Source organism: Talpa occidentalis, unplaced genomic scaffold, assembly GCF_014898055.3.
Source record: "Talpa occidentalis isolate TD23 unplaced genomic scaffold, MPIMG_talOcc4v2.1 talOcc4.7, whole genome shotgun sequence".
In the NCBI taxonomy this organism is placed as follows: Eukaryota; Metazoa; Chordata; class Mammalia; order Eulipotyphla; family Talpidae; genus Talpa; species Talpa occidentalis.
In genome coordinates, this window is record NW_023605083.1 from 123,731,109 (window position 1) to 123,755,670 (window position 24,562).

The 24,562-nt window shown below is 34.2% G+C and overlaps 1 protein-coding gene across 9 annotated transcripts in view; it reads left to right on the forward strand.

The window, feature by feature from the left end:
* Window positions 1–24,562, forward strand: part of EFCAB3 (EF-hand calcium binding domain 3) — a 180,050-nt gene that overhangs the window by 44,413 nt on the left and 111,075 nt on the right. For 4 of the 9 annotated variants that reach the window (XM_054689725.1, XM_054689732.1, XM_054689731.1 and 1 more), the window contains exons 31-46: window positions 2,059–2,112; window positions 4,675–4,779; window positions 5,986–6,090; window positions 7,297–7,398; window positions 9,603–9,707; window positions 10,491–10,595; window positions 11,837–11,938; window positions 13,340–13,444; window positions 13,941–13,994; window positions 15,312–15,416; window positions 16,684–16,737; window positions 17,319–17,423; window positions 19,946–20,047; window positions 21,902–21,955; window positions 22,593–22,697; window positions 23,231–23,284. In XM_054689725.1, coding sequence (XP_054545700.1) covers window positions 2,059–2,112; window positions 4,675–4,779; window positions 5,986–6,090; window positions 7,297–7,398; window positions 9,603–9,707; window positions 10,491–10,595; window positions 11,837–11,938; window positions 13,340–13,444; window positions 13,941–13,994; window positions 15,312–15,416; window positions 16,684–16,737; window positions 17,319–17,423; window positions 19,946–20,047; window positions 21,902–21,955; window positions 22,593–22,697; window positions 23,231–23,284 — 1,416 coding nt within the window. The remainder of the gene's footprint in view (window positions 1–2,058; window positions 2,113–4,674; window positions 4,780–5,985; window positions 6,091–7,296; window positions 7,399–9,602; window positions 9,708–10,490; window positions 10,596–11,836; window positions 11,939–13,339; window positions 13,445–13,940; window positions 13,995–15,311; window positions 15,417–16,683; window positions 16,738–17,318; window positions 17,424–19,945; window positions 20,048–21,901; window positions 21,956–22,592; window positions 22,698–23,230; window positions 23,285–24,562) is intronic. The other 5 variants (XM_054689729.1, XM_054689728.1, XM_054689727.1 and 2 more) reach the window with 5 other exon arrangements.

Consider the following 24,562-nt stretch of genomic DNA (forward strand, 5'->3'; position numbering starts at 1 on the left):
TTTTAATTTTAATAGTTAAATTCATCATTATTCCTCTATTTTTATTTCCTGCTCAGAAAATTTTTCCTTATGGTTGGACCATAGAGATTCTTTCCTGTTGCTTTTAGAATATTTCTTTTAATTGGTATGGAATTCTTTTTTTGTGTGCTGTTAAGAAATTCAGTTTTTTTCCATATGAATAGGCAATTTTCTTGAGTTCTTTTTTCTATTGATTTGTCATATCAACTCTGTCAAATACACTAGAGTGTTTCTAAATTTTCTATTACATTTCATTGGCCTATTTGTCTATCCCTTTACCAAGATATCACACTACCTTAATAATGTGATTTTATAATAGCGACTTTTGAAATTCAGATTATAATACCTTTCCCATTCTTAAAAATCATCTTGGTCATTTTCTAACCATTACTCTTCCATGAATTTTATAATAGTGTTTTCAAAATCTATGATTAATGCAATTGGGATTTTAATTAAAATTATTATTATGGAGTTACAAACCATTGTTTTTCCTTTATTGATCTGGTTTCTTACAACCTTACTGAAGTTTTTAATTGATTCCAGAAGTTTATCAATAATTAGAAATTTTATGTATGTTCTCTGGTAACAATTACATATCTCTTCTAATTTTCAAATTATTTCTTATTATGTTGCCATGGCTAAGAACTGCAGTTCATGGTTGAACACTAAGGTAATAACATGCATCCTTGTCTTTTTATGACTAATGGGAAGGCTTCTAGAGTTTTACCATTGGATAAAAGTGTTTACTCCAAGATTTATTTGCTTTATTGAGGTGAAATTAACAGATACATATATTATAAAATTAGCCATTATTAAAGTGGGTAATTAAGTGATATTTAGTATAGTCACAATATTGTGCAATCATCCTTTTTGTTCCAGTCATTTTCATCACTCTCTGAGGAATCTCCATTCTTTTAAGTAGCTACTTTACATTAACCCCTTCTTTGGTAATAGGGCAATAATACTGGCTTAGTAGAATAAATTAAGAATTAGACTCCCTTTTCTATATATACTATGTTATTTATACTAACATTTATACTTGTTTAACATATGTTTCTTCTTGAGTCAGTTTTGGTAATTTTTGTTTATAGAAATATGGCCATTTCATCTGGCTTATCTAATTTGTTTCTGTACAATTATCCATAGTATTCTTGTGTAATCCTTTATATATATTAAGGTCTGAAGTATGTCCCCACTTAATTTTTTGTTTCAGTATTTTTGCATCTTCTCTCATTCAGGATAAAGATCTGTAAATTTTTTGGATCTTTTCAAAGAATCAACTTTTGGTTTTCTTGATTCCATTTTGCTGTTCTCTTTTACACTTATCTTCACACTGATTTTTATTATTCCCTTCTTTCTACTAGCTTTGAATTTAGTTTGATATAATTCACTTCCTGGTACTTATTAGAAGACCACTCTATCCTGAGGTGCATGGCCACGTGGAGGAAAAGTTACCAAATTATAGAGCAGAAAGAACAGTAGGTAGTTATGACTAATTGTTAGATAGCCAGTAATGTCTGCCACATTATCTCCAAGGCCTACTGCACAAACTGATTCATATTAACAATCCTTTACATATTTTATAAGTGAATTAATTACTAGACAAAAAATTAATGAACAACACAATTTCCTCTGGTAGAAATATTTAATATTGCCTCAAACATATAGAAGTCAAATGCTTGCAGCAAATCATGATAATTGGAAATATTAAAGAAAAGTATTTTAGAAAAATATGGAAGATGAAAAATGTGAGCTTTTTTCCATTTGTGGAGTCCACTGATGAAACTCTGCAACTGACATAAATCAAATCTTGTACTCCTTATAAAGCAGTATAGCAACTTATAAGCTAGAGAGACAGCTTTGTGACCTAAGAAGCAAATGGCTCTTAATTTCATTGAATAACTGATATTTAGTAATTATAAATTAAATAGTTTTATAAAATTCCATAAAAGAATAGATTTTAACAGGGAGTTGTAAATTAGTGCTTTATATTTTTTTTTCTGAATCTATTATCTATGTTCATTGTGCTTTTTTTGATAGCTGATGGAAAGATTGGTCTCAATAAATTAATGGATGGAGTTAATTCTGTTGTAGGTGAGTAACAAATACTATGAAAATAACAATGAATAGTTAAATTATATTTAATGATATTTTTCATCATAGCTGTTGTCTTATTTATTTAAGCCTTTCCTTAATAATATCTCATTTCCCATAGTTGAACTGTGCATTATTTATATTTTAGTAACAATGCTTCTGTATAATATCTCCATAGCAAATATCTTATACAAAGCATCCGTCAATAACATATTTCATAATCATTGAGTTTAAATCACCAAAGTATAGATTAACACTGAAGATAATATAATAATGTTTCAATAGATATAGGTATTTACATAAAGATGAACATGAATTCCATTCAATGACTAAATTATAAAGATCAGCCACCTAATAAAATCTTGACATTTACGACATCGATGAACCTTCAGGGAATTATGCTAAGTAAAGTAAGTCAGAAGGACAAAGACAATATGATTTCACTCATTTGTGAAATATAAAGCAAACAAGCAAACAAACCAACAAAACAAACCTTTAGACTCTGACACCAGAATGGTGGTTATCAGAAAAGGGGCGGAGGAGCTGGAACCCATAGAGGGTGCTAATTTGTTGGCATTGGATGGTGATTGGACATTTGGTGGTGGGTGTGGTATGATATATATGGTTGCTTTTTACATGGTACTTATATAATGTTGTAAAAACTAATGTTACCTCAATGGAAAAAAAAATACACAAAGGTTTTCAGACCCTGGGCTTTGGACATCATGCCTGAAGGCAGTAGTAGAGCCAAATCCCAGGGCAGTTTCAGAGTTGAGATGAAAGACTGGTACCTCGACATCCGCAGGGACTGGAAAAGGCAGCAAGGAAGAGCGACCAGTTAAACCTGGGGCGTCAAAACCTTAGTTGAGTGTCTCAGTGTGTCTGTAGAATAAACTTGGATGTTTCTAAGGAAGCTAATCAGAATCTTTCATTGGGTGCTACTGATGGGTGGTAAGAAGGAGTTGACCAAACTGATCTATCAAACAATAAACTTTAGTCATTTACAGATGGCCTCCACCTACTGTCTGTACTGACTTCTTGATATACATAACAATCAGCCGACATCTCTTTCTTCTGCTCTAAGAGTTAGAAAATCTTCAGAAACTTAATGTCAGCATTACTAACTAAAAATACCCCCCAAGAAATTGCAAATCTGAGAAATCTGAAGGGTCTGTATCTCTAGTATAATGAACTAACTAGCATGCCAGAGGGATTTGCACAACTTTCAATTTAGAAGATTCCAGTCTTTCACATAATTGTCTCACAACTGTTGCAATCAATTTTTCTTTCCTATACAGTCTGGTGTGACTCAATAAGAAATAAGTAGAATGTGACTAGCAGAAATAAGTAGAATGAAAAAAATTAAAGCATAATTTTCTTTTTGTTAGCTCTTATAGGAATTACATGTAGGTAAAAACCAGATTGAAATTTAGGATAACAGCTACTAAGGTACTTGTATTTGTAATGTTGGAAACCACTTATCGTGTTCATACATTTGTTCTGAGTGTTTAAAACAAGATTGATTCTATCCATGTTATTCCTTTATAACATGGCAAACAGTTTCCTCAAAGTGAATTTTTACTTTACATAATTTAATATTTTTAAAATGACAAAGCCGTTTTTGCAGAAGTGGGCTTTTTCCTCATTTCTGTTTGTGTTAAATATAGTGTTACCAATTGACTTGAACATAACATCCATTTCTACTGTCTTATTAGCTGTAAAATTTAATGGTATTTTATTTATTCAGTATTATTCTTTGATAGGACTTTTGTGATGTAGTTGGGCTTATTATAAGTTTTATTTCTTTTACATCATTTTATTTTTTTACATCGTTTTTAAACAATATTTTTTTTAAAGATTTATTTATTTATGTATACAAGCACCGGGTACAGTCAGAAGCACGGGATGGCGAGAGAATTCACCAGAGTCAGAGCGGAGAGCAGACTAGGCAGACTGAGGAAGTACACTGCTGAGGGGAAGCAGCGGGCGGCAGGAGAGGTCTGCGCACCATGTGGGACCCTCACCCAGTGGCCGAGGATCGAACCAGCGCTGCAGAGGCTGCGGGCAGCTTCACAGCCCAGTGCTCAACTGCTGTGCCACCGGGGAGGCCCTAAACAATATTTTTTATATCATTTGTAAACAATATTTGCTCCCCCCCATCAGGTGTAGTCCCCATAAAATTTACATTCTTTGTCTTGTTTTTGTTTTAATTTAGTTGAACTGTTTCTCTTCGAGTCTTTCCCTCACGTTTCATGAAAAAATTTTGTCAGTTTCTGATGTTACAGAAATACTACACAAGATACTGTTATTGGTCTGCAAAATAATAAAGTGTTTAATTAGTTAACTAAGATATCCTAACTTATAGTGGCACTTTATATACCTACAATTTATTTTATATGATGTTATCCTGTCTCCATGATTAGGAGATAATATACTCCATATGTATTTGTATTGAAGCTTTGCTCCTGATCCAGTAATTAAGATAGAAAAAGATTACTTTTATATTTTAATTTTTTAAATTAATTTTTAAATTCTTACATTTTTAATTCTTATTACTTGGAGGAGAGGACATGAGTATACGTGACATAGAAGATGTTATCAAAAACATGGGAATAAAACTTACAGATAAGGAATACTTGGAGCTTTTGGAAAAGTTACCAGTTGATGGTAAGCACTTCAACTACCAATGTAACAGGGGTTCTCACTGAGGACAGTTTTTCTCCTGGGCAGACATTTAGCAATATCTAGAGATAGTTTTGGTTGTCACAATGGCAAGAGTGGGAGGGGGGTGAGAGGGTTCACTGTCATCTAGTATAGAAAATATGGATTAGTAAAATACTATAATACATGCAGCAGCCCCTACAACAAAGAATTATCCAGCCCCACATGTCAGTAATGCAATTAAGAAACCCTGTGATATAACCTACAAGCAAACTTAGGTTTGTGTGCTTATATGTAAGAATGTGTATTCCATTGATAATCAAGGAAAAGGCTTGCCAAAAAAGTTATAACAACTTAGTGCTACCTGAAGAAGAAATTTTAATTGTGTGATTTAGTTCTTCATTTGGAAATCAAGTAACACACCATAATTATGAATCAATGCTGAGAAAAGCCTCCATTACTCTTGATTCTACTGGAATACTTAAGTGCAGAAATTTTAGAAAAATGAGTATAGTGTATCTTAGAAGTCAGAATGATAAAGGTAAGAGAAATTAAAAGACTGTATATATTGCAGCACAATAGAATAATAGGAACAGTAACCTCACATACCAAAAAGAAAGTAAAATGGTCACTTTTTAAAGTTTTATTTCATAATGTTTTTATAAGTTGATATATATAGATAAAATTTCTAGAGCCTTATTTCTGAAATGATTTTTAGAACATTTTAGTGACTCTGATATCTCTGGCTTATGTGTTTTCATACAGATGATGGAAAATATATCATAATAGATTGCTGGAATTTATAAGGACTCTTAGAAGTAAGAGAGAGTCATAATCAAAAAGCAAATGATTTTGAAGTTCTTGTGATTTTCTTATACATATTAGATATTTAAATATGACCTTGCTCTCTTGTCATATATAGTATTCTATCCTTAAGATTCTTTTATAGAAATGTTCTATTATATACCATTTTTTATTGTGGTCAAATATATATAACATAAAATTTATAATTTTAGCCATTTTTGAGTGTCCAGTTTGGTAACATTAAGTAAACAATATTGTGTAGTCATTACTCCTATTTCCAAAATTTTTTCATCAGTCCATCCCATTCTATATACATCTCAACTTATTGCCAAAAGAACTGGATTTCTATTTTTGTCACGATTTAGACTGACTTTATTTTATGTTTATCCCTATCTTTTTTTTTTCGAGAAGGGAAAATTGATGTCAGTAAACTGGATACCATTCTGGGAAACATGGGGGTGAACATCACAGAAAATGAACTTAAAAATCTGACACAGCATCTACCAGTTAATGGTGAGCATCAGATGAGTACAGAATTCAAATAATTTCCTTAAGCTAGCACCCTAACCAATTCCCTGTGATAAGAGGATTCCAAAGCCATTCTACCTTTAGAATTTCTCCTCCTTACTGGTCATCTGTCATCTCTTTTAAAATGTTGTTGTTAAGTCCGGGGAATATTGGTATTTGAAAATCTATAGGTAACATACAAGTCCAGTACTATTTAAATTCTTCAAGCGGGGAGGAAAAGTTTAAGCCCTTGAAATCCAGAGATTTAATATAAGATTGGGTAAACTTGTATCCATGGAATGTATCTGGGATTTTCCATCAATATACAGACTTTATATATGATTTTCCAAGATCATGACACTGATTATATGTCACAGTTGGCCCTTTTCTTCATAGTTAATGGAAAAGTTGATCTGAATGATGTGATGTATAGAGTGAAAGCTCTTACAAGTGAGAGAAGTTAATGTAAACATAGGCTCCTAATTATTTATAATAACTGTATTTTTCTTCATGCTTTAATTACTGTGCTATTATTTTGCCTCCTATTTGTTTTCATATCCAATAGTCCAGAAGTTGAAGTATTTTCTGATGTGTTTTCCACTAATACACTTTATTTTTCTTATTTTAAGACTGTCAAAATCTATCATAAAATGCAAAATGAAGCTTTGAGAAAGACCCTATAATCACTTAAAGGAGAAATGATAAGTTCAACATGTTAATAGAATTTTTAGGATACACTATTTGCAGTTTGCTTATTGACGAGAGAAAGTTATATCTAGATTGCTGACTAAGGAAGGTCCAGCATGACCTTCAAGGAATCCTATAGCCAACATCATCACCTAGCAACTCCCAGAAACAGGTCTCCTGTAGTATCCTGCTGCACTCAGTCATTGGTCAGGGGAAGCCTACGGGAGGTATGGCAAAAAACAGGAATGGATTTCAAAGCAGCAACTGGACCTTGGTCAGTTATATTCTTTATAGTTGGAATTCCTATTGGTACATTCTGTAAGAGAGTACTCTCTCTTACCAGTCTTTAGAAAATTATGTTTCTGTGAATGGTATTATCTCTGTGCACTTGGTGTGAGCTGGGCAACCATTCCTTTCCCCAGCCTGTACTCACATTGTATATTCATCATAAATCAGTTTCATTATATACAAATATTCATGTGTACATAAATTCCATGGATGTCATTATTTTAATTTTTTATTAAGGAGGAACAGGTGACATTAATGATGTGGAAACTCTTTTGAAAAACATGGGAGTAGAGCTTAAAGATGAATTCTTAGAAGTGGTGAAAAATATGCCTTTTGATGGTAAGCATATAAAATACCAAGATAACCAAAAAGAGCTTTTAGACTTCTGTCAGTTAGAACCTCTAGAATTATCTCAGTTTCCTAAGATTACAAAAATGAAGTCCATCTCAAAAAAATAGAATTGTCATTTTTACCTGAAGTGAATTCCTATCTGTGAAGGTTTATATTTTGATTAGGAAACAGCATTCCCACTGTGGTAATGATCACATTACGAAGAATGGGTAAAAAAATAAAAGGTTAAATCTGAAGTATGTGGAAAGAATAAAATGCAATAGTTTATGCATGAAAAAAGGTAGCATTAAAAAAGGTATGCATGTTGTAGAATGCCTGACATGCTAAATTTCCTGTTTTTATCAAATTTTATTATAGTAAGAAATTTCCAGTGAAAATCTTGAAAAGTCCATTTTCCTGAGTGTATTCTAAGAGATCATCCACATTCATTGTAACATAAGTTCTGCCTTTTCTAACAGATGATGAGATCTTGCAAAACAAGTTGTTAGAAGTGGTAAGGTAATCTTAAAGTTAAGAGAAGAATAATGAGAATGTAAATTAATATAGAATTCTCATATTCATACTGTTTCTAAATCATTAAAAAATGAATGTTGTCATTTCACATGTTCAGATTGAGAATTTACACTCCCATTTGAAGATCAAATTTCACTCCTGCAGTTGATCTACCTTATATGTAGGAAGAAAATAGTCCACTTTCTCAAGATTTTTCCAAATATTACAAGTAAAGAAACATCAATTTTCAAATTTGCATAGCAAAAAGGAACAGAAAACACTGCAGTGATTCAGGGAATTTAGTCAAACACAGATAAAACTAAACTGGGAGTTTAATCATCAAAGCATTTATTTAGAAGGAGGGCATTCATGCCCCCAATCTAAATGGCAAAGACAGATATTGGATGTTTGCATAATAGACAATATGACAAAGCAAAATGCTTACAAAACATAGTAGACACTAATAAATGAAGTGAGATTTCTGAGGCTAAGAAGACGGACAGAGAAGGGTAAAAGGGCTAAAGGGAAAGTGGTAAAGGAAAACATACCAGTGGAAGCCAAGGATGGCACGCCCTTTCAAAACAGGGGCTTGTGGGGCCTCCCCTGGTGGCACAGGCAGGTGAGCGCAGCACTGTGAGGCTGTCCACAGCGTCGTCGTCAGCAGCCTCTGCAGCATCACTTCTATCCCGGCTAGCTGGCTGGCGAGGGTCCCACATGGTGCAGCAGATCTCCTGTCGCACCCACTGCTCCCCTCAGCAGTGTATTTCATCAGTCTGCCTGTTCTGTTCCCTGCTCTGTCTCTGATGGATCCTCTCACCCTCCCACGCATCTGGTCTGCACCCCGGTTCTTGTATAAATAAATAAATAAATCTTAAAAAAAAAAAAAAAAAGAACAGCTACTACGAAGCAAATGCTAAATAAACACTGTTTAAAAAAAAAACAGGGGCTTGTGAAAAAGTATTGTAGTGTGGACAACATGGACAACAAGAAGAATGAAATGTATGCCTGCAAAACTAGAATGCTCTTAGCATTATTTTAAGGATACTGAAGACTCTGTGCTGTAGAAGTTATCCCCAAAACAAGGTTTAGGAGAAATGACCTTCAGTCCAACTTCACAGTTAACTCATTTAAAGACATAAATTCAGGGCCTCCCTGGTGGCGCAGCGGTTGAGCGCTGGGTTGCGAATCTGCCCGCAGCCTCTGCAGCGCTGGTCCGATCCCCGGCTGCTCCCCGGCCACGGGAGGAGGATCCCGCATGGCGCGCAGACCTCTCCTGCTGCCCGCTGCTCCCCTCAGCAGTGTACTTCTGTCCTTCTGCCTGCTCTGCTCTCCGCTCTGGCTCTGGTGAATTCTCTCACCCTCCCGCGCTTCTGACTGTATCCAGTGCTTGTATAAATAAATAAATAAATCTAAAATAAAATAAAATAAAATAGACATAAATTCATCCTCTTAACTGATGAGTTTCTTTTCACATTTTAGAACAAGCATTCCAGTTCCTAGTAGAGGGGAAAGGGTGTCTGTGAACAAGATTTAGAGAATTTCTCATTCCCCCAAGGTTATATGCAGTCCTGAACAAGGACCTACAGTTCTTAAAATTCACAACGATAATTTATATAAGACTCTGTATGGGTCCCCAAAAGGATCAAAAACCTCTTTTGTGGAGTTATGTAAGTTTTCTCACGGTCAGTCTCTTTCCTCAGGTTGGAAGGTCAATGCCAACAACTTGAAGACTATACTTGATAAAATGGGAATCAAGCTCACTGATGAGGAGCTTAAGGATCTGACTGAAAATCTCCCTGTGGATGGTAAGCAAGTTCTGAGATACCATCATTAGATCTTGGAATGTTTAGGTGCAAAAACAATGGGTGAAACAAGGTCCTAGGGAAAGGGCCCTTAGGAATTATAATCTATCCTGACAGTGATCAAGAGCTGTAAATATGGCCAGTCACCAAACCGAAGTGAAAACAAACCAAGGTAGTCACGGTGTAAGTGAACAATTAGCTTTATTCCAGGAATTTGGTATAAGTAGCCAATATAAAACCTCAGGCAAAAACACCAGACATCTATATCCACTCTTACTCTGTATAAGTATCGGTTGGGTGTCTGTAGTTCCACTTCCTTATGCCCTTGAAAATTGGTTTGCTATACAGACTTGTCACTTAAACATGATTTGAATTTAACGGCTTTATTAATATTTTTGTATACTTGAAAAGTCCTATTTAGAGTTGAAAGGGTAACTAATCAGTCATAAAACATATACCTAACTCCAACTTTGTTGGAAATTTCCTTACCGTTAACTTCTTTAGCTTTCTCTAAAGGCATGAGGTCATTCTCTTTACTAAACCTGATTAGTTTCTTTTCATTTTTAGAACAAGCATTCTCAACCCTCATGGATACAGAGGAGACAGGGTGTCCATGATTAGGAGAATCCCTGACCTCCTTGAAATTATATACCATCCTTGTGAGCATGGACTTACGCTGTTGAAATTCACAATAACTTATATAAGAATAAGTATGAGTCACCAGATTCTCAGGAATATATCTGTTAGGGCTTTGTAAGTTTGCTCGTGGTCTGTCTCTTTTCTCAGGTGGGAAAGTCAATGTCAACAACTTGAAGACTACGCTGGATACCATGGGAATCAAGGTCTCAGATGAGAAACTTAGGGACCTGGCTGAAAATCTCCCTGTGGATGGTAAGCAAGTCCTCAGATACTGTGGTTAGATTCTGGCAGCGTTTAGGTGTAAAAACAACAGGCCATACGAGGGAAAGCGCCCTCAGGAGTGGTCATCTATCCTGACAGCTATCAGGAGCTGTACATGGAGGCAAAACATGTATGCAGCAATTAAGCTGCAAAATATTAAACCAAAGTAAAACATTGTGCTTTGTAGGGTGTGTCTTTTGTTTTTTTCTACCATCTTTTTGTCAATATTATGCAATCTCCTTTGTTTAAAATAACTAAGTTGTTTATGATGGTACTTTTGAATCATACTAGTACTAATACACATAGTTTTGAGAACTATCAGTAAATTTATATTATTGAACTGGTACTTTTGTATTTATGAGGTTTTGTTTCTAATGCATAAGTAGCAATAAAATTTGGGTAAAATAATAGCACAGAAAAATATTATCCAGCAATTATATAAGTATATACAAAGCACTTAGGAAAGTGTTGGCATATATTAAATGAGGATTTTTTATCTTTATTACTATAATGTCTTTTCCATATTTTATGCTGAGGGGAGCAGTGGGCACGACAGGACTTTTTTTTAATATCTTGCTGTCACTTTCATTTTCTCCTGCAGTTGATGGGAAGATTTCTCTACAAACATTGACAAATGAAGCAAAAATTTTTATAGGTGGTTTTGTACTTTCCATTTTATTTTAAAGTTATCAGGGTTATTTGTACTATATTATTATTTCTGGATTTTTATTATGAAATGCATGCACCAAAGGCTCTTATGATTGACGTTAGGAAAACTTTTGTAGTAGGATACAGGTCAGTTAGAAAACCCAGGTTCTCTGTTATTTATGCCATCCTATGTCATTTCACAAGAGTTTATTAAGCATTATTTGGAAACATAGAAATTGGCATGGTGATATTTAGGAATGGTTAAGTGATATATTCATTAAAATCATCATTTAATTTTCACCCCCAAAAGAAAAATTTGTATGAGTATCTGTGCTATTTTAATGAACTAATCAGGTTTTATTCTGTAGTTGTCCTTTCTAACTTTAGGTAAACATTAATTAATACCAAATTTGATATTTCTTTTAATACCACAAGATATGCCCAAGCAATTCTACTGTTGAGAATGTTCTTTCTGCTTAATTCTTCATCTTGAAAGTGGGATATCATTAATCTTAAATAACATTTTAAGTTGAAATAACAACATACTAACCAAGCTCATGTTTCTAACACCTCTTTTTTGAAAGAAGAGAAGGTAGATTCAAGTGACCCGAAAAAAGTGCTGGGAAGCCTGGGAATTGAGCTCACAGATAAAGATGAAAAGTTGCTGAAAACACTCTCCGTTGATGGTGAGCCGTAGGAGAGGGCTTCTAAAATCACATTCTGTTTGTCTCTCTTTATTTCCCTCTAAAAGTGTGAAAGAAAAAAAATCAAAGAAATTGAGTTTTAAATTATATAGCAGGGCCTCCATGGTAGTGCAGCAGATTGAGCGCAGTGCTGTGAAGCTGTCCACAGCCTCTGCATCACAGGTTCGATTCCTGGCCGGCCAGGGAGAAACCCACATGGTGCGGCAGACCTCTCCTGTCCTGCCCACTGCTCCCTTCAGCAGTGCTTTCAGTCCATCTGCCTGTTCTGCTCCCCACTCTGTTGCTGGTGAATCCTCTCACCCTCCCACACCTCTGCCTGTACCCCAACTATTGTATAAATAAAAAATAAACCTTTTAAAAAAAATACACTTAAGGTAGTGTTGGCACATACTAAATGAGGGTTTATTATCTTTGCTACTGTGCTGTCTTTCCAATATTTTTTTATTTTTTAATTATTTTTGTGTAGAAGAACTGGGGTATAGGTCAGAAGTGCAGGGAGTGAGAGGATTCCCCAGAGACAGAGTGAGGAGTAGAATAGGTGGACTGACTGAAATACACTGCTGAGGGGAAACAGCGGGCGAGACAGGAGAGGTCTGCTGCACCATATGTGGGTTAGTGCCCTGGCTGGGATCAAACTCGGGCCATAGAGGTGGCAACGCTGAGACTCAAACATTAGACCAGCGGGGAGGCCCTATTCCCAATATTTTGAGTAATTTTTAAATTTTTTAATCTTACTGTCACTTTGATTTTCTCCTGCAGTTGATGGGAAGATTTCTCTATAAACATTGATGAATAAAGCAAAAACTTTTACAGGTGGTTTTGTACTTTCTTTATACTTTAAAGTTTTCAGTGGGTTTTCCTAGTGTCTGGTTTACAAATTTTTTAAAAGAAATACATGCATCTAAGATCTTCATACTGACATTATGAAAACTTTTGCAGTAGGATACAGAACTGTAAGTCAATTAGAAATAAGTCCTCCGTTATTTATGCCAATCATATGCTATGCTGTACGAGAATTAATTATACCTATCTGTAAACATAGAAAATGGCATTGTGATAGCTACATATGATCAAGATGATGTAGTCATTGAAATCTTCAAATAATTTTCATGAAAAAATCAATTTCTTGAAAAAATTTGTATAAGAATCTTTGCTATTTTATTCAGTACAAATTTTATTCTTGAGTTGCTTTTTCTAACTTTAGAGTAGAAATCCTTGTTTGTATCAAATATGCTGTTTCTTATAATACCACAAAACATGCTCAAGCGATTCTACAGCTGAGAATATCTTCTTAATAATTAACTCTTCACTTTGGATGTGGGATATCATTAATCTCAATATAACATATTTAAGTTGAAATAACTAAACCTTATGTTTCTAAAGGAGACAAGGTGGATTTTAGTGACGTGAAAAAAGTGCTGGAAAACCTGGGGATTGAGCTCACAAATAAAGACAAGGACAAGCTGCTGAGAACACTCCCCGTTGATGGTGAGCCATAGGAGAGGGCTTCTAAAATTATATTCTGTATGTCTGTTTATTTCCTTCTAAAAGTGCAAAAGAAAAAAATTGAAGAAGTCGAGTTCTAAATCATGTAGCAAACTATCGCTCTCATTTGATTGATGTTGGAAGTTAAGGGATCATTTAAAAAGAAGAGGCCCTAACCACTAAACCTGTTGTCAACCCTCAAACTACTAAATGCTTTGAGGGGAACAAAGAGAAAGATAGGAGATGCTGGTAAACAAAAAAGATGCACAACAGAAACAGAAAGGAAGAGCAGCTGTGCTTGTGCTCGCACACATAGACTCCTGCAGAGAGGTGGTCACTGCAGGAGAAGCTTCTCTTTCCTGCCTTCAGTGTGTTAGATAGAATAAAAATTAGAGACAACTCTTCATAATGTGCTTTTCTGAAGCTATGTGACACTCATGCCTCTTTTGTGATTTTTATGTTAGTTTTACCATCACTTGGATTATGATTTTTCTTACAGCTGCTGGAAAGGTGTATCTCAGTAGGTTGCTGGAGGGTTTGAAGTCACTCAACAGTGAGTATGAAATCCACTGGAAAGTCATATTGACTGACATGCCCAACTTTATGCCATTCAATTATAAATCCTGGGCCTTCACTCTCATGTATTTTCGTATTTATAACTCTTGCAGTCTATCTACTTTTTCATTGCCAATAGCATGTATTTTATCTTGCAGCAAGTTTTACATAAGTTGGTATGTTTGCCAATACTATAATTCCTCCCTCAAAAGAAAAACAAATCGAAGTAGTCACAGCTTAAGTAAAGTGAACAATTAGTTTCATTCATGGGAATTGGTCTATTGTGTGGGGAGTTAATACATAAACTCAGCAAAAGCAAACATGTATATCCCCCTCCCTTTTTTTTCTGTGCAAGTAATAGCTTGGCTGTCTATAGTTCTATGTGGTTAAGCCCCTGAAAATTCTTTTGCTATGTACACTTGTTACTTAAACACATTTGATTTTATTTATTTTATTGACTTTCTTTGTATACCTGACCAAACCTATTTCAGGCTTTGCTTTATTGAAATGGTAATTATACAGAGGCAAAAATACATTTCATTCCACTGGTTTTATTTTAACAGAATTTATGGACATTATTTCAGTTATGAGTTAATTCGGGATGTAAAATCACCTTAAGTGACATTTAATAGGGATGTTACAAGGATTTGACATATTAACTTGTGAGAGCTATTGGAAAAGTCAGTGAAAGCTGTTCTTTGCTTCCGGTGATGAGCCTGAAGTCTGGAAATCACTATAGTCAGCAAGGCCAGCACTCAGAAAGAAATAGCAGACATGAAAGAATTGGGAGAATAAGAACAAATTAAAACCCATGAGAACCACCAACTGGACCTATGTCAGATTATCTAGCTTACTTCCCTATCCCTCACTTTAAGAATGCAGGTCAGCAGGAAAAGAACCTGGCATGGAGATACGCATGTGCCAAAGCTTATTTTGTGTCTTGTTCCAATCATGCAGAGTCAGGCTATCTTTTTGAGTGTGATCACTAGCCACCTGCCAACTTGCTTTTGTTGTTGCTGTTGGGGGCCAGCGTCTGGATGGTGGCAGTGAGGGTAAGGTTCAAAGAGCAGTGGAAGTGCCCATGGTCATTTTGGAAGTTCCACAGATTTTCCCACTATATCCATAAAAAAATATATGTAAATAAAAATAAGCAACAACAAAAAAATCCTTTTAAGAAAGGGAATGCTTGGAATTCTCTTTGCTAAGTTGATGAAGTATAAAATCACCAGTGTTCAAAGTACCACTGATAATATGACATGCAAAATTTTGGTTTAATACAGTTTTTTTCATATTCCTGTGTTGTTTCTTTCCTAAGAGGGGAAGGATCATGTTAATGAACTGAAAAATACTCTAGAAGAATTGGGAACTAAGCTCAGAGAAGAGGAACTTGCAAAGCTGACAGAAAACCTTCAAGTTGATGGTGAGCACCTATACACAGGCATTCTTTTTATTTTTGCCTTATAACTGATATATTAAGCAAACATTTTACTGAGTGCTACAAGTGAGAAAGGTTGGACACAAACTCAGTGTAAAGTTAAAATAAGTCTTTGATCTTCATTACTCTTAGTCTGAAAGAATGGCAGGCGGTGTTGTTAAGACTCTAATGCATCTTATTAATAAGGCAGAAAAATAAGGATACACAAAAACACATAGAGAAGACACCAAGCCAATTCTTTGTCCTATCCTTCTACCCACTGAAATCTTCACTCAGATTTCAAAGATTCTTATAGTGCACAAGACCTTGAGGCTCCATCTGTTTCTCGGTAATATCTTCTCTCATCTTTTCCTCTTTAAGCCATGTTAAACCAATTGTATTTCTACATATGTAATGAGATGCCCCTAGATTTTTCTGTTTTTTCTACCTCTCCATGTGAATGCTCTTCCATTCCTCTGCATTTTTTACTACCTCCTGCTAATATATAAATACAGTTCATGCTTTACCTCCGGTAGGAAGGGATCTTTGAACATACCAGGCTATGTTAATGGTCCCTTCCTAAGCAATGTGTAAATGCATAAAGTTACCAAAATACCAGACCAACTCCAAATTAAATGTTCAAGCCAATTGGCAATTTACCTATTTTCTGGTATGTTTTTCATTGATATGTTTTGCTTTTCTTTTTTTAGAACATCTGAGCTCTACATTAGTTAAATAATATCAGTATTTTCCACTATAATTTATAATGGCTTTTAAAACACTAGGAAGAGTACACTTTTCCTGACTCAGATTGTAACATGTGAGACCTTTGTAGTAATGGATATCATCTTTTTTTTTTTTTAAGATTTATTTATTCATTTACACAAGAACCCTGGTACAGGCCAGATGCACGGGAGGGTGAGAGGACTCACCAGAGCCAGAGTGGGGAACAGAACAGGCAGACTGACAAAATACACTGCTGAGGGGAGCAGCAGGCGAGACAGGAGAGGTCTGCCACACCATGTGGGACCCTTGCCGGCCGGCCAAGATTGAACTGGCACTGGCAGAAGCTGCGAATAGCTTCACAGTGCTGCGTTCAACCGCCTGCACCACCAGGGGAGGCCCTGGATATCATCTTAATTCTCTGAGATCCAGGCATTTAATAAGTGGTCTCAGGAAAATTGAGATGGAGGGAATTTGTAATGGAATTGTTTCCACAAAATATGTCTTAAGTTTGTTTTCTGAGTTTGTAACATTGAGTCTTTTCTTGTAGCTAATGGGAAGGTTGATCTGAAAGAGCTAATGGATGGAGTAAAAGCTACTACAGGTAAGAAATTCTATATCTAAGATGTTTAATATTTACAGTAATTATATCTCACCATTAACACTTAAGTGCCAGTAAGGTCTTTAACTCATTTATTTAAATGTTTAAGCCAATTACTGGCAATTTACTTACTTTCTGGTATATTTTTCATTCATATGTTTTGCTCTTTTCTTTTTTTTTTTAGAACATCCAAACTCTATATTAGTAAAATAATAGGTGAAGTAACCTTTGGTAAAGACTCCAAATAACTTATAAAGATGAAACTAACAGACCTTATCTTAATTATGCAATTATTTAAGTCATTTACAGTATTCTAATTGAATATGAAATACACAATGTAGATTTTACTGGGTTTACAGTTGTCTTGGTGTTTTCACATTTACTGTACCTTCTTTTATTTAGGGGTCAAATTGATATTCTCTGAATGTCATAGTGTACTTGGAGAGGTCTCATTGGCCTTTGCTCTTCATCCTGTACCTACTCATGCTACATAACCATAGATTAATTTTACCTATTTGGAATCACTAGATAAACCTTTAAATTTAGTGATAAATGATAAACCTTCAATTTATCTTTTTTTTAAGAAGGAGAGATTGATGTCAGAGATGTGAAAACTATTTTAAACAACATGGGAATTGAACTCACAGATAAGGAACTCTCGCAACTGATGAAAAGTCTTCCTTTCAATGGTAAGCATTTCAAATACTGTTGTAACCTTACAGGGTCATTTTAAGCTCTTTTTGAAGACTTAAACTACCCCATTTGCTAAGATATAAAAAAAATTAAAACCCATCTCAAAATTAACTTAAATCTTTATTTATTTCTGAGGAAATCCCATCTGTGCTTTTTAACTTTCAGTTAAAAAGTAAGCATCACCCTCATGTAGAATATTGCCATGAGAGGAGGAAATTTTTCTGAGATTACTCTTTCCTTTCCAATACCTATAGGTAATTATGATAGTAAAAAAAACAAAGGCATGATTTTAAATTGGAAGGTGAAGTAGAACCACACACAAAAGAGAATTATGCATATTATAGGGTGCCTGGTGTGTATTGAATAGATTTATTCTATTTTCCCTAATTGTTTCACAATGGGGGAATTTCTAGGGCAAATCATTAAAATCTCAGTTTTACTGAAATGATTTAGTGAATAGCCACATAATTCTCTATGGCCTAAATTGTGACCTTTTTTAAATAGATATGACAAAGTCTTTAAGAACAGGTTATTAGAAGGTGTGAAGTTTCTTAAAGGTGAGTAAGAATCATAAGAATGTAAATGTATGTGAGATCCCCATATTAAGATACTGAGTTTGTGAATGCTGCCATCTGTCATATATACGACAGCAAATTTATACTTTTCTTGAGCACAATCTTTAACGGATGAATCCCATGTTCTATCTTGGAAATGAAGTCTGTTACTCTCTTATAATTTTCCAAACTTTTCAGGAAAACAATTATCAAGTTTCAAATTTGCCTAGGAATATATATCTATATATCTATATATATATATATATACACACAAACACACACACACATGACACTTGTAGAGGGCATAAAATTCACACATATCATAAATATCAAAGAACAATGTTTTAATTTCAACTTTGTAAACTAGAGGCTCATAAACTCAATGCCATTCTTTATGTTGTGGTCATTGGCGTGGTGTGTATCACCATATTGCCCTTCTTCCACCTTCCCTCTCCCTATGAAAAAAGAGCATCTACTAGCCCTTATATATTTAAAGGTTCCTTTAACTAAACTCTCTCCAAGGTAACTATGGTATCTGATGACATGCTTACAACCAACATGTATTCTCTGAGTCACATCTTTAAGTTCTCTATCTGAAAGTTTGATTCCTAGGTTGTTCAGAATAGTGACCAACTTATTGATATTGACCTTGCCACATAAGGAAAATAACAGCACTTAAAAAAAAATATTAAACCCTTCTAAAGGAGAAGGACTTAAAGTTTCTGGATATGCATACCCCCACTGAGAAATTCTTAAACGTACAGATCATTACTCACAAAGTTTGCACACTGACTTAGGCAGGTTAGGTATTCACCAATGCCTATTTAAGAAGTCCTTCAAAGTCTACTAACCTAAGGTTGAAAGTGTTTACTCTAAAATAAAAAACAAATAACAAACTAACAAAAAACCCACAATTAATTAAGTTCAATAATTTTAACACAGAGAGCAAATATTTTAAGCCCATGAAGTTTAAATTGCTGTTCAACAAATGCCCAGGGAATTTTGGTTCTGGAGGCAAACATTCTTTCCATTGACATGTTGGTTGACTTTTGATGAATGAACTCATAGTTCAAGTTTTTCCTCCCACATACTAAGTACCCTGAATCACTCCTAATCATACACACACACACACACACACACACACACACAGAGGGAGGCAATGTAGGATTTACTCTCTTCCTTTATAGAAAATGAACTGTAGAGATGCAGAGCCTGGGTGCCCAATGTTAAAATCTTTATCCAGCACCTTGGTCATCAGTGGGGCTTTACCTATAGGCATTAGATTTTGTACAATGGTTCCAGACTTCAAGTTTCTGCAGACAACCTTGCTCTCCTGTCTGCGTGAACAGGAACATCTTACACTATGTTCACACTGTTTATAAGAACTCTGAAATTAAAATTAATTAATTAATTAAATTAATAAATGAAATGCCTTGCATTGTGCCTGGTATAAAAAAATCTGAATAAATATTAGCAATCATTATCAGTAACAGCAGCAATAGCAGTAAGATATATTTTTTTATCCTGAATACTATTCAAATATTTTATTATTTCCAATCTTGCATTCACTGATTACTTTGATCTTCTCCCTCAAGTTGGTCTCCCCAAAGAAAGGGTTTCTAATTTTAATTCCTTTGTAAATTTTCTTTCTCTGTTCAATTCAGTGAATCTTTATCCTTTATGTTAAAAAAGTAGAATCATGATTCATAGAACTTAATTTTTTTTAGTGTGGAGCAATTATTTTAAGGCTAGGTTTTACATACCCCTTTAAGTTTCTTGTGTGGACTTTGGCGCATCCTCTAAATCTAAATGTAGAGTTTATAAATATGTATATGTACACTTTGTGGGAGTGTTAGATTTGTCGCTTTTTGCAGATTCTCAAAGGGTATATGTCTCAAAAAAATCAAAAATAACTTTTCAGAGTCATAACATTTTCCTCACAGGCCTGTCTCTTTCTAATTAAGGAAAAGTTGACATCAAAGACCTGGCAGCTGTTCTAAGCAACATGGGCATCAAGCTCACTGATGAGGAACTCGAAGACCTGAAACAAAACCTGCCCGTCAGTGGTGAGCATTTTAAGTCCCACTTACTTCCGAGCTTTGGGTTTCATGTGCCTTCAGCAGTAGAAGGGAAGGAATAAGGGAACTTCTGAGGGAGATGAGGCAGTAACAGTGACAAAGCCACTGGGAATGTGGGATTCTGGGCTCTGATAGCAGGGTCAGTAGAAGAGTCTGAGAAAGGAAAGCTGTTCTCTACCAAATAACCACTGTTGACTCCCATCTTTTCATTTACCAATTACAAGATCTGATACTGCATGGAGTAGAAATTAGATTCATATTTTTGAAATAAGTTGATACTTTTTATTTAGTATTTACCTTTTTTTTAGTATTTACCTTTTGGTAGGAATTACAATATTTGTTTTTAATTATAATTTAAGCTTTTAGTTGAAGTACCTACAAATTTCAGGTGTGTATTATTGAGAATCAACATGTATATGTACAACATTAATTTTACCATTAAAAATCCATTCTGTCTTTCATCGTACCATTGTCCCCTTCTCTCCAACTTATCACCTCACCCTTTCCTTCTTGTAACCTCTAAATGTTCTTTTAGTCCAAATGTTTATTTTTGTTGTAATTAGTTTACCTGTTTGTTGGTTTTCTCTATATACCACGTATGAGTGAAATCAAATTGTGTTTGTTTTTCTCTGTCTGGTTTATTCTACTAAGACTAATTCCTTCTACATCCATCTATGTTGCTGCAAATGGCAGGATTTCATCTGATTTTTATAGCTGAATAATATTCCATTGTATATTTTTACCATGTCTTTATCCATTCATTAATCCATGGGCACTTATGTTGTTTCTAGTTCTTGGCTATGGTGAAAAGTGCTGCAGTAAACATGCACTTATGTTTATGCAGTAAATATATATATATATATGTATCTTTAAATTTGTGAGGGCTTTTTATTTGTTGAGTAAGTACCTAGAATGGGGTAATTCAGTTGTATGGAATTTCTATTTTTCATTTTTTGATAACTCTCCACACTGCTTTCCATAATGCCTGTGCCAATTTATCTTCCCAACAACAATGTACAAGTGTTCTCTTCTCTCCACACCCTCTCCAATACTTGCTGTTTCTTGTCTTTTAGGTAATAGCCATTCTCAAAGGTGTGAAGTGCTGTTGCGATGTTGTTTTGACTTGCATTTCTCTGATAATAAGATGATGAACATCTTTTCATGTGCCTACTGACCACACATGTCTTTGGAGATGTATCTATTCAGAGCTTTGCCCATTTTTTAATAGGGTTATTTGATATTTTTTATTATTAAATTTTATGCATTCTTCATATAACTTGGATATTAACCCCTTGTGGGATATATGATGTGAAAATATCTTCTCCCATTCAGTGGAAAATCTTTTGGTTCTGATGATAGTGTCTTTTACTGTGCAGAAAAGCCTTTTAGTTTAATATAGTCCCATTTGGTTGTATTTATTTATTTTGCTTTTCTTCCCCTTATCTTTAAGTTGAATCCACAAACATACTTAGGGCCAGTGTCAAGGAATGTGTTGCTTCTATTTTCTTCTGTATATTTTATAGTTTCAGGTCTTATGTCCAAGTTTTTAATCCACTTTAAATTAATTTTTATATGTGGTGTTAGATGGTGGTTCCGTTTTTATTCTTTTGTATGTGTCTGTTCAGTTGAATTAGTATATTTTAATATTTATAATTTTTCTTCTACTCCATGCTCTTAACATAGTCTAAGTAAAATTTTTGAATGACTACTTAAAGTGTTTAACAAAGTGCCCCCTGTATTTAAAAATTTTAGTATGTTGCTAGATACTATAGTCAGAAAGGGAGAGAGTGTTCTGCTATTTCACATCATTTGTGAGCTTCAAGTTCTGTTTTTGAATTGCAGTGGATGATAAAGTGACTCTGAAAACTTTGAAGGATGAAGTGAGAGCTCTTATAGGTAAGAATTTGTTATAGCTTGTAATAAATCATGATTTACACTAAAAATTTTAGTACTGTGTTCTCAATATTCTTTCAGGGGCTTAACAAACTTCCATATCTCCAATATTCATGTTGACAAAATAATTTGCACCTACTCAATAGATTAACTTGAACTAATTTTATATTTCTTCATAATTCATATTCTCTGATTTTTTTCAATGTAAGTATTTCACTAGTATTTATAGATGTCAAAACTAGATGGACACAGTAAAAGCAGGGTGAAATATTAAAAATAATAAGCCCATTGCAAACAGCTAATAACAGTTTAACAAAATAAAGTATGTCATATTTTGTTAATTACATGTTTTATTATACTAATCATCTCTTATCCTAATTTCTGGATAATAATATGAAAAAATTTAATTCTGTATGTGTGGTGTTATTCCCAATATTAGGAATACGGTCCATTTATTAATATTAAGAAACAAATTACATTTTTTATTTATTATTTTACTTTTTTTATTCGGAAATCATTGTCTTACTTTTTCATCCTGGTAGCAAAGAAAGACTTGAGTGTTGAGAATACTTTTAGATAATTTGAAATAATTAGACTGCCCCTTAATATTTTTATCTATGAATATTCTCTCTTTTCAAAGGTGAAAAGATTGATTCCAGTAACCTGCAAAATATTCTCAAAAATATGGGCATTGAGCTTACAGATAAGGAGCACAAGCAACTTTGGAAGTCATTGCCCATTGATGGTAAGCCACATAAATACCACCATGCCTTCCAGGGAATTTGATATTGTAGGTTAATGTGAGCAGTTCTCAGTGTTGTAGTAGTACAGTTTTGTTTGAAAAAAATGCTGTCAGTTAATATTATAGAATGGCATGTTTATCTTGAAAAGAAATTTTGTAATTATCCCACAACTTAGAAGTCAACACTGCATGACCATCTACTTGTCTAAGTGACTAATAGCACCTTTGCAGATTCTCACCAGGTTTACAACAGAAACAGTGAAAAAGAAAGAAATAGGACACTCATAGATTAAAAAGAAAGATATTTTTATGTATTTTTTTAGAATTGTGTCATGGGAGAGTTAAATATCTCTAATATCAAAGAATGGATATGTTTATCATTGTGGAAAATATTTATATTCTTAAATTTTAATATTGTGCACAATAAAATAGATGGATACTTAAAGCAAATCATTAAAATGTATCTCTGCAATTACATAATATGTGATTTTGGTGAATTTTCATATTAGTTTTCTGAATTGTACCCTTTATTATAGGTGATGGGAAGGTGTCTCTAAAACAGTTGCTGAAGGAAGTGAAGGCTAAAAAAAGTGAGTAAGAAGCACAATGAGAAGGCATGTGAAATCTCTTCAAGCATTGACTTTATACCAATAGAATATAATGCTTTTTTTTACTTCTTATATCAAATTTGTGTTTTTCCTGATAAACTTTACATTTTCTTAGAGAGAAACTCTCTACTGGATTGTGTTTCTAAAACTTTCTCTGGAAAAAGATTATGTAAGTAGAAACAAAAGAAAGACAAAAGGCAAGAAGACAGGCAGGGAGTAAAAGAAGTATGGGAGGAGGACAGGAGAGAAAGAGTTTGGCTTTTATTCCAAAATGTGAAGAGGGGCAGAGAAAACAATCTGAAATTTGAGTTTAGGAGACAAATACAATCTCTACTTGTTCGTGGAGATTACTGATTAAGGCCCTCCAGTGACAGTTGCTTAGACCCTGTCCCAACTGAATTTTTCCTGGGCAAGTATGTTTAAGGTTTGAAGAAACAAGTCCAGTCCTAATTCTAACTCAGGTTTAAACTAAACTCTAACTGCTTATACAGAGTTGGACAAATTATGCATTTTTATTCTTAGCTTGGAAGTATTAGCAGTAATAATAGATTATGAAGTCAATCTCTTTTCTCCATGTATATTCTTAAAATACTAACACCTGCTACTACCTTGAGGCAATATCTGCCCCTCTCCATGTTCACTGAGCATTACTTACAATCGCCAAGATAGGGAAATAACCTGCCTATCAATATATCAATGGAGATAGAAATTGTGCTGTACATATAAGCAATGGAACCTGAGTTGGTCATAAGAAGGAAATTCTTGCAACAATATGTATAAAACTGGAGGGCATTATGCTAAGTGGAATAAGCTAGACAGAAAAAGATAAATATGTGTGATCTCACTTACATGTGGAATTGTGAAAAACTGAACTCAGAAACATCTGATTGGTGGTTGCTAGGGGCAACCACCAATATTAGACTGCCCCTTAATATTTTTATCTAGGGAATGAATGAAGATGATCAAAGAATACAAACTTTCAGCTGTAAGATGAATAAGTTCTGGTCATATATGTCATGGTGACTATAGTTAGCAATACTGTATTGAATAATCAAAAGTTGCTAAAAGAGAAAATCTTGAAAGTTCTCACCACCAAAAAAATTATAACTCTGAGAGTATGGATGTATTAACTAGTCTTGTGGTAATCATTGCACAGAATATACATCCATCAAATCATTGCTTGTATGCCTTAAACAAATATAGTTGTTAGATGTCAGTTATAGCTCAATAAAAGAGGGCAGGGAGAGAATAATACATATG